General features: G+C 40.2%; 1 protein-coding gene across 1 annotated transcript in view; it reads right to left on the bottom strand.

Annotated features, from left to right (window-relative positions):
- LOC107740859 (mucin-22-like) overlaps positions 1–5961 on the bottom strand; it is an 11223-nt gene extending 5262 nt beyond the window's left edge. Inside the window, exons 1-4 of the mRNA XM_016553384.1 lie at positions 5558–5961; positions 5235–5321; positions 4367–5204; positions 3287–4323 (exon numbers count right to left, since the gene is read on the bottom strand). Of these exons, the coding sequence (XP_016408870.1) occupies positions 3287–4323; positions 4367–5204; positions 5235–5321; positions 5558–5948 (2353 nt within the window). The 5' untranslated portion in view covers positions 5949–5961. The remainder of the gene's footprint in view (positions 1–3286; positions 4324–4366; positions 5205–5234; positions 5322–5557) is intronic.
- Between the last annotated feature and the right edge of the window lie 4194 nt (positions 5962–10155).

Here is a 10155-nt window from a genome sequence, read left to right as displayed (position 1 = left end):
CGGTGTTGTGGTACCTGTAGTGGTGCTTTCTGGAGTTGTGGTACCCGTTGTGGTGCTTTCTGTTGTTGTGGTCTCGGTTGTTGTGCTTTCTGGTGTTGTGGTACCTGTTGTTGTGCTTTCTGGTGTTGTTGTACCTGTTGTGGTCTCGGTTGTTGTGCTTTCTGGTGTTGTGGTAACTGTGGTGGTGCTTTCTATAGTTGTGGTTTCTGTTCTTGCGCTTTCTGAAGTTGTAATAACAGGGGTGGTACTTTCTGTTGTAGTGCTTTCTGTTGTTGAACTTTCTGAAGTGGTGATGCCAATGGTTGTACTTTCTGTCATTGTGGTGCTCTCTGGAGTTGTGGTACCAGTTGTGATGCTTTTTGTTGTTGTGGTCTCGGTTGTTGTGCTTTCTGCTGTTGTGGTATCTGTGGTGATGCTTTCTGTTGTTGTAGTGTCTGTTGTGGTGCTTTCTGTAATTGTTGTTTCCATTGTTGTACTTTCTGAAATTGTAGTACCAGGGGTGGTGCTTTCTGTTTTAGAGCTTTCTGTTATTGTGGTCTCTGTAGTGGTACTTTCTGGAGTGGTTGTGCCAGTGGTTGTACTTTCTGTCACTGTGGTGCTTTCTGGAGTCGTGGTACCGGTGGCGGTGCTTTCTCTTGTTGTGGTCTCTGTGGTAGTACTTTCTGTGGTGGTGCCTTCTGTTGTTGTAATCTTAGTTGTGGTGGTACTCTCTATTGTTGTGGTTTCAGTTGTTTCCCCGGGGGTGGTACTTTCTGTTGTTGTGGTCTCCTTTATTGTACTTTCTGGAGTGGTGGTGCCAGTGGTTGTACTTTCTAACACTGTGGTGCTTTCTGGAGATGTGGTACTTGTTGTGGTGGTGCTTTCTGTTGTCGTGCTTTCTGTTGTTGTGGTCTCTGTTGTCATAATTTCTGGAGTGGTTGTGCCAGTGGTTGTACTTTCTGTCACTGTGGTGCTTTCTGGAGTAGTGGTCTCGGATGTTGAGCTTTCAGGTGTTGTGGTACCTTTGGTGGTGCTTTCTGTTGTTGTAGTGTCTGTTGTCGTGCTTTCTGTAGTCGTGGTTTCCATTGTTGTAATTTCTGAAGTTGTAATACCAGTGGTGGTACTTTCTGTTGTAGTGCTTTCTGTTGTTGTGGTCTCTGTTTTTGTGCTTTCTGGTGTTGTGGTACCTGTGGTGGTGCTTTCTATAGTTGTGGTTTCGATTGTTGTGCTTTCTGAAGTTGTAATAACAGGCGTAGTACTTTCTGGAGTTGTGGTGCCTTCTGTTGTTGTGATCTCAGTTGTGGTGCCTGTGGTGGTACTTTCTATTGTTGTGGTCTCCGTTGTTGTGCCGGGGGTGGTACTTTCTGTTGTTGTGGTCTCCATTGTTGTACTTTCTGGAGTGGTGGGGCCAGTGGTTGTACTTTCTGTCATTGTAGTGCCTTCTGTTGTTGTGGTCTCCGTTGTTGTGCTTTCTGTTATTATATAATAGCAAATCATTAATCAAACTTTGTTTAGCACTTTTAATAATAAATCCAGCTCAAAGTGCTTAACAAGAAAAATACCTACAAACAAAATTAAAAATGTTCCACATTTACACTGCAACTTCACACAACAATGGTATCAGTTGTTGTGGTATCACAACAACTGGTATCAGTATACAAAAAATATTTTAAAAAGACTTTTCTTGTGTTTTGAAAATCTGAAAGATTGAAGACTGTCTAATTTAAATTGGTTGACAGTTCCAAATTTTGGGGATATAGTGGCTAAAAGAAGCATCACAGATTCACTTAGGATTTATTGCATAGTTTTCCAAAAGACCAGCATTAGAACATTTTAAATTACGACTTGAAACATAATAACATGAAAATCAATCCTTTCTTGAACTGGCAACCAGTGTAATTGTATTAAAACTATTAATATGGTCTCTCCTTCTTGATTTAATCAGTACTTTGCCCGCTGCATTTTGTATCAATTGTAGCTAAGCTATGGTACATTATACATAACATTACAGTAATCATGATGAGCAAAAATAATAAGTAAAGTTTTTGTCACTTTATTAATATGAGATTTAAAACTCAAATCTTAGTCCATAATCACACCTAGGTTCTTTACTTTTATCTTAGTTTTTAGAATAAAGGTGCATAATCCAGCTTCTATCCTTCCTCTTACATGCTCAGCGCCCTCAATAAGAGTTTCAGTTTTATCTTCAAGCAACAGTGTCTCTGAAATCAGCTGAAATTTATAATTGTATATCATCTGCATAAAATTGCTAATGCATTCCATGTTTCTGAGTTATACTGGCCAGAAGTATAATGTATAATGATAATAAATGTAGCCTAAGAATTTAATCTTTAGGAACACCATGTAGTATTTAATATTTATTTGATACATAGTCACCTATGTTAATAAATTATTACCTTTCTGCAATATATGTCTTGAACCAATTTAGAAGTTTAACCGATTAAGACTGATGCATTGTTCATATTGGTTTTTACCTCAAATTATTTACTACTTTAAATTTGTTTACTTACTTAAAAATTATATGTTAGAAATTGGTCTCAGAATATTACAGAGAAAACAATGCAGAATATTACCGGAGAGACCAATTTCCAGTCAATTAAGCAAAATTAAATGATCATGTGTCAAATGCTTCACTTAGGTCAAAGAGGATTAAGACATGCATTGTTCATATTTTGTTTTATTTCAAATTATTTACTACATTATATTTTACATTTAATTAACTATATTAATTAAAGACATAGTCATTTAAACAACATACTTCAGGTATAGGGTCAAAATAGGAATATCACTGCGAAACAGTTTGCAAAAGTTTCTGTTCATTAGCTCTCCTGAACACTTCTATTTTATGCTGTGGATATATGATTCTTCTTGATTCTACTATAGAAATTGTATCAGTATAATGTACAGAAGACTTGATTTGTTTTATTATTATTATTCTTTATTTTTATTCAATATGCAGCAAAATGTTCACACATGGTTACAGAAGGATGATTTAACAAATTATGAGATTCGTTATTTAAAATAGCATAAATAGTTGAAAAAAGCACTCTGGGATTATTATTATTTCCACTAATACATTATTTATTTATTTATTTTAAAAACAAAATGGTATTTTAGAGTGCACTGTTTTTTATATATACCTGAATGTTATTTATTAGAATCTCACGATGACCTAACATGTGCGTTTATTCCTTAAGAGCAATTTATTAAATATGGATCTTATTTGAAATTTCTCTCAAACCATTTTATACAGAAAATGTTTTTAAAAGATTTTAAAACTATAAACCTTTTGTAGAAATTTCTGTTGTTGTCTCAGTTGTTGTGCTTTCTGTTGTTGTTGTGCTTTCTCTAGTTGTGGTTTCCATTGTTGTACTTTCTGAAGTTGTGATACCAGGGGTAGTACTTTCTGTTGTAGTGCTTTCTGTTGTTGTGGTCTCTATTGTTGTACTTTCTGGAGTGGTTGTGCCAGTGGTTGTACTTTCTGTTGCTGTGGTGCTTTCTGGAGTTGTGGTACCCGTTGTGGTGCTTTCTGTTGTTGTGGTCTCGGTTGTTGTGCTTTCTGGTGTTGTGGTACCTGTGGTGGTGCTTTCTGTTGTTGTAGTGTCTGTTGTGGTGCTTTCTATAGTTGTGATGTCCATTGTTGTACTTTCTGAAGTTGTAATACCAGGGGTGGTACTTTCTGTTGTAGTGCTTTCTGTTGTTGTGGTCTCTGTTGTGGTCTCGGCCGTTGTGCTTTCTGGTGTTGTTGTACTTGTGGAAGTGCTTTCCGGTGTTATGGTACCTGTGGTGGTGCTTTCTGTTGTTGTAGTGTCTGTTGTGGTCTCGGTTGTTGTGCTTTCTGAAGTTGTAATACCAGTGGTGGTATTTTCTGTTTCAGTGCTCTCTGTTGTTGTGGTCTCTGTTGTCATACTTTCTGAAGTGCTTGTGCCAGTGGTTGTACTTTCTGTCATTGTGGTGCTTTCTGGAGTTGTGGTACCGGTTGTGGTGCTTTCTGTTGTTGTGATACCTGTGGTGGTGCTTTCTGCTGTTGTAGTGTCTGTTGTGGTCTCGGTTGTTGTGCTTTCTGGTGTTGTAGTGTCTGTTGTGGTGCTTTCTGTTGTTGTGGTCTCTGTTGTTGTACTTTCTGAAGTGGTGGTGCCAGTTTTTGTACTTTCTGTCATTGTGGTGCTTTCAGGAGTTGTTGTACCGGTTGTGGTGCTTTCTGTTGTTGTGGTCTCTGTTGTGGTGCTTTTTGGTGTTGTGGTACCTGTGGTGGTGCTTTCTGGTGTTGCGGTACCTGTGGTAGTGCTTTCTGTTGTTGTAGTGTGGGTTGGGGTGCTTTCCCTAGTTGTGGTTTCCATTGTTGTACTTTCGGAAGTTGAAATACCAGGGGTCGTACTTTCTGCTGTAGAGCTTTCTGTTGTTGTGGTCTCTGTTGTTGTACTTTCTGGAGTGGTTGAGCCAGTGGTTGTACTTTCTGTCGCTCTGGTGCTTTCTGGAGTTGTGGTACCGGTTGTGGTGCTTTCTGTTGTGGTCTCGGTCGTTTTGCTTTCCTGTGGTCTCTGTTGTAGTGCTTTCTGGTGTTGTGGTACCTGTGGTCGTGCTTTCAGTTGTTGTGGTGTCTGTTGTGGTGCTTTCTGTAATTGTGGTTCCCATTGTTGTACTTTTTGAAGTTGTAATACCAGGGGTTGTACTTTCTGCTGTAGTGCTTTCTGTTATTTTGGTCTCTTTTGTTGTACTTTCTGAAGAGGTGGTGCCAGTGGTTGTACTTTCTGTCATTGTGGTGCTTTCTGGAGTTGGGGTGCTTTCTGTTGTTGTGGTACCTGAGGTGGGGCTTTCTGTTGTAGTGTCTGTTGTGGTTTCCATTGTTGTACTTTCTGAAGAGGTGGTGCCAGTGGTTGTACTTTCTGTCATTGTGGTGCTTTCTGGAGTTGGGGTGCTTTCTGTTGTTGTGGTACCTGAGGTGGGGCTTTCTGTTGTAGTGTCTGTTGTGGTTTCCATTGTTGTACTTTCTGAAGTTGTAATACCAGTGGTGGTACTTTCTGTTGTAGTGCTTTCATTTGTTGTGGTTTCTGTTGTTGTACTTTCTGGAGTGGTTGTGCCAGTGGTTGTACTTTCTGTCAATGTGGTGCTTTCTGGAGTTCTGGTACCGGTTGTGGTGCTTTCTGTTGTTGTGGTCTCTGTTGTTGTGCTTGCTGGTGTTGTGGTACCTGTGGTGGTGCTTTCTGGAGATGTGTTAGCTGTGGTGGTGCTACCTGTTGTTGTAGTGTCTGTTGTGGTCTCAATTGTTGTGCTTTCTAGTGTTGTGGTACCTGTAGTGGTGCTTTCTGGTGTTGTGGTACCTTTGGTGGTGCTTTCTGTTGTTGTAGTGTATGTTGTGGTTTCCATTGTTGTACTTTCTGAACTTGTAATTCCAATGGTGGTACTTTCTGTTGTAGTGCTTTCTGTTGTTGTGGTCTCTGTTGTTGTACTTTCTGAACTTGTAATTCCAATGGTGGTACTTTCTGTTGTAGTGCTTTCTGTGTTGTGCCAGTGGTTGTACTTTCTGTCATTGTGGTGCTTTCTGGAGTTGTGGTACCCGTTGTGGTGCTTTCTGTTGTTTTGGTCTCGGTTGTTGTGCTTTCTGGTGCTGTGGTGCCTGTGGTGGTGCTTTCTGGAGTTGTGGTACCGGTTGTGGTGCTTTCTGTAGTGGTCTCGGTTGTTGTGCTTTCCGGAGTTGTGGTACCGGTTGTGGTGCTTTCTGTTGTCGTGGTCTCTGTTTTGGTCTCAGTTGTGGTGCTTTCGGATGTTGTGGTACCTGTGGTGGTGCTTTCTGTTGTTGTAGTGCCTGTTGTGGTGCTTTCTGTAGTTGTGCTTTCCATTGTTTTACTTTCTGAAGTTGTAATACTAGGGGTGTTACTTTCTGTTGTGGTGCTTTCTGTTGTTGTACTTTCTGAAGTGTTGGTGCCAGTGGTTGTACTTTCTGTCATTTTTGTGCTTTCTGGTGTTGTGGTACCTGTGGTGGTGCTTTCTGTTGTTGTAGTGTCTGTTGGGGTACTTTCTGTAGTTGTGGTTTCCATTATTGTACTTTCTGAAGTTGTAATACCAGGGGTTTTGCTTTCAGTTGTAGTGCTTTCTGTTGTTGTGGTGTCTGCTGTTAAACCTTCTGGAGTGGTTATGCCAATGGTTGTACTTTCTGTCATTGTGGTGCTTTTGGGAATTGTGGTACCCGTGGTGATGCTTTCTGTTGTGATATCAGTTGTGGTACCTGTGGTGGTACTTTGTATTGTTTTGGTCTCGGTTGTTGTCCCGGGAGTGGTACTTTCTGTTGTTGTTGTTGTTTCCGGTGTTGTGCTTTCTGGAGTGGTTGTGCCAGTGGTTGTAATTTTTGTCACTGTGGTGCTTTCTGGAGTTGTGTTATTGGTTGTGGTGCTTTCTGTTGTTGTGGTTTCTGTTGTTATACTTTCTGTAGTGGTGATGCCTTCTGTTATTGTGTTCTCTGTTGTGGTGGTACGTTCTATTGTTGTGGCCTCGGTTGTTGTGCTGGGGGTGATTCTTTCTGTTTTTGTGGTCTCCATTGTTGTGCTTTCTGGAATAGTGGGGCCAGTGGTGATACTTTCTATTCTTGTGTTTTCAGTTGTTGTGCTTTCTGGTGTTGTGGTACCTATGTTGGTGCTTTCTTTTGTTGTTGTTGTAGTGTCTGTTGTGGTGCTTTCTGTAGTTGTCATTTCCATTGTTGTACTGTCTGAAGTTGTAGTACGTGGGGTGGTTCTTTCAGTTGTTGTAGTCTTTGTGATAGTACTTTCTGGAGAGGTGGTGCCTTCTGTTGTTGTAATCTCAGTTGTGGTTCCGGTGGTCGTACTTTCTATTGTTGTGGTCTCTGCTGTTGTCCCGGGGGTGGTACTTTCTGTTGTTGGGGTGTCTGTTGTGCTTTCTTTAGTGGTTGTGGCAGTGATTGTACTTTCTGTCACTGTGGTGCTTTCTGGAGTTGTGGTACCAGTGGTGGTGCTTTCTGTTGTTGTGGTCTTTGGGGTAGTACTTTCTGGAATGGTGGTGCCTTCTGTTGTTTTGATCTTAGTTGTGGTGTCTGTGGTGGTGCTTTCTGTTGTTGTGGTCTTTGGGGTAGTACTTTCTGGAATGGTGGTGCCTTCTGTTGTTTTGATCTCAGTTGTGGTGTCTGTGGTGGTACTTTCTATTGTTGTGGTTTCAGTTGTTGTACTCGCTGAAGTGGTTTTGCCAGTAGTTGTACTTCCTGTCATTGTGTTGCTTTCTGGAGTTGTGGTCTTTGTTGTGTTTTCTGGTGTTGTGGCACCAATGGTGGTGCTTTCTGTTGTTGTAGTGTCTTTTGTGGTGCTTTTTGTTGGTGTGGTCTCCATTGTTGTACTTTCTGAAGTTGTGAAGCTAGTGGCAGTGTTTTCTATTGTTGTGGTGTCTGTGGCAGTACTTTCTGGAGTGGTGTTGCTTTCTGTTGTTGTGATCTTGTTTGTGGTGCCTGTGCTGGTACTTCCTGTTGTTGTGATACTTTCTGTACTTGTGGTCTCTGGTGTTGTACTTTCTGGTTTTGTTGAATCGATGGTGGTACTTTCTGTCATTGAGCTTTCTGTTGTTATGAGCGCTGCTGGTGTACTGTCTGGAGTTTTGGTCATGGTCGTGGCCCTTTCTGTTGTTGTAGTTTTCTTTGTGGTGCTTTCCGGATTTGTTATGCTAGTTGTAGTGCTTTCTGTTGTTGAGGTTTCTGTAGTATCACTTTCTGGAGTGGTGGTACCAGTGGTTTTACTTTCTGTTGCTGTGGTGCTTTTGGTTGTTGTGTTTTCTGTTGTTGTGGTGCCTGTGTTGGTGCTTTCAGTTTTTGTAATGTCCATTGTGGTCTCAGTGGTAGTTCTTTGTAGTGGTACTGGATTGGTTGTGCCAGTTGTGATGCTTTCTGTAATTGTGGTTGTTTCTACTGTTGCAGGCTCCGTTGTTGTACTTTCTGGAGTTGCGGTACCAGTGGTGGTACTTTCTGTTGTTGTAGTTTCCATTGTTTTACTTTCTGTTGTTGTGATGGTGTTTTCTGTTGTTGTGATCTTTGCTGTTGTACTTTCTGGAGTTGTGGTTGTTTCTACTGGTGTGGGCTTCATTATTGTACTTTCGGGAATTGTGGTGGCAGTGGTCGTACTTTCTGTCATTGTGCTTTCTTTTGTTGTACTTTCTGGGGTTGTGGTTTCGGTGATGTTACTTCTTGTATTGTCTGTTGTGGTGCCAGTGGTGGTGATTTGTGTTATTGTGGTGGATCCTATTGTTTTGGTCGCTGTTGTGGTGCCTTCTGGATTGGTGATACCAGTAGTCATACCTTCTGTCATCGTGGCTTCCATTGTGGTACTTTCTGGAGTTTTGGTGCTCTCTGTTTTTTTAATCTCAGATGTGGTGCTGGCTGTTGTCGTGGTGCCTGTGGTGGTACTTTCTGTTGTTGTAATGCTGGTTACTTTGTTTTCTGTAGTTGTGTTCTCATTTGTGGAACTTTCTGGAGTTGCAGTGCCAGTGGTGGTGCTTTCTGTTGTTGTGGTGGTTTCTATTGATGTGGTGTCTTTTGTGGAACTTTCTGGAGCTATGGTGCTGCGGTCTGTTGTTTTTGGTTCTGTATGTGGTGCTGGCTGTTGTCGTGGTGCCTGTGGTGGTACTTTCTGTTGTTGTAATGCTGGTTACTTTGTTTTCTGTAGTTGTGTTCTCATTTGTGGAACTTTCTGGAGTTGCAGTGCCAGTGGTGGTGCTTTCTGTTGTTGTGGTGGTTTCTATTGATGTGGTGTCTTTTGTGGAACTTTCTGGAGCTATGGTGCTGCGGTCTGTTGTTTTTGGTTCTGTGGTAGTACTTTCTGCATTCCCAGTGACCATGATTGTAGTTTCTATGAATGTTGTTTTCATATTTGAGGTTGTTTCTATCATTGTAGTAGTATAGGAAATGTTGTTCTTCCCAATATCTGAAAAATAATAATAATCATAATAATATATATAAATTGAATATATTGTTCAATAACATTTATTTTTTCTCCTAAAACAAACTGCAGTATCCTTATCTAAGTGGCAGTCACAATGTACACTGTTTGGATGAAACAATGCATGTTTTTCTTTCTTTTACATTTTTTACATATTTGATAGTATTTTTTAAGCAAACATATTCAACCTGTAAAATGTATCCTTTTGTTACTTTTCCATAATGCATAGAAAATAGAAAATATTCCAACATAATTTGTTGACAGCTTGGTGATACTGTTTTTTTTTTCTGATTTCCATGTCAAACTAGTTCAATGGGAAGCAGTAATTGCAAATACATCAATTTATCTCTCCATAGTAATAAATCCTACAGATTCCAACTTAGCACAATACATTACCAGTAAAGTCCAAGTTTGTAGTGGCTGTTGTTGAGGTTTTCTTTGGTGTGACAGTAGTATAGGTAGTGTTTATGTTCGCTACATCTGAAAAAAAAATATTAATCAATTTTTACATTAACAAAGATCTAATTATGATTCAGGTAAACAAAGGTAAAATGTAAATATATTTACCTGCGCAGTATGCCAAAGAGCAAAAAGCTGGTTTCACAAACTCATAAACAAAATAATTGCCTGGACAGGCTTTGACTTTAATGGGATTGGATTGGAAATAGCAGCAGTTATTGTCCCAGTGACCGCAGACATCTCGAGTGACCACTCCATCCTCAACTGTTGGATGTCCTCCGTTCAGCCACAGTGGAGCATGAGTGCTGCAGCTATACTCATCAACACATGTGTCTGGCATCTGAACGCTCTGACCCTGAATGAAGAGACGGTACCAGCCATCCCAGCTAACCTCACAGTCACACATTATTTCAGAGGTATATTGATTGTTGGTGGCTCTCCATGGATCACCTAGTACATTGTAGTCGTAGCAGGGGTCAACAGGAGGAACTGCTGTGAAGAAAACAAATAAATTATGTTTTTGCAAAAGTTTATTTTCACATGTTTTATATACTTTTTTACTGTCGGATAGTTGTAGTATAAAATCATAATTTTCAAAGCTTAAAAATCCATTTTTGAGTCTGATCATCTCTTTTTATTTGTGTCAAAAGGGCATAAGCAGCAAACCTGGAGTTTATAATTGAAAGATGATTACTATTAGTTTAACTTTGGCAAGAATGCTTTCAATGCTCCTTATTTGTTATAACTGATTTGAGTAAGCTGGTCT

This window comes from Sinocyclocheilus rhinocerous, unplaced genomic scaffold (genome assembly GCF_001515625.1).
Source record: "Sinocyclocheilus rhinocerous isolate Xijiao unplaced genomic scaffold, SAMN03320098_v1.1 scaffold1908, whole genome shotgun sequence".
Taxonomy (NCBI): Eukaryota; Metazoa; Chordata; class Actinopteri; order Cypriniformes; family Cyprinidae; genus Sinocyclocheilus; species Sinocyclocheilus rhinocerous.
Note: the sequence above shows the minus strand (reverse complement) of the source record. Positions and strands in the feature narration are given on the sequence as shown.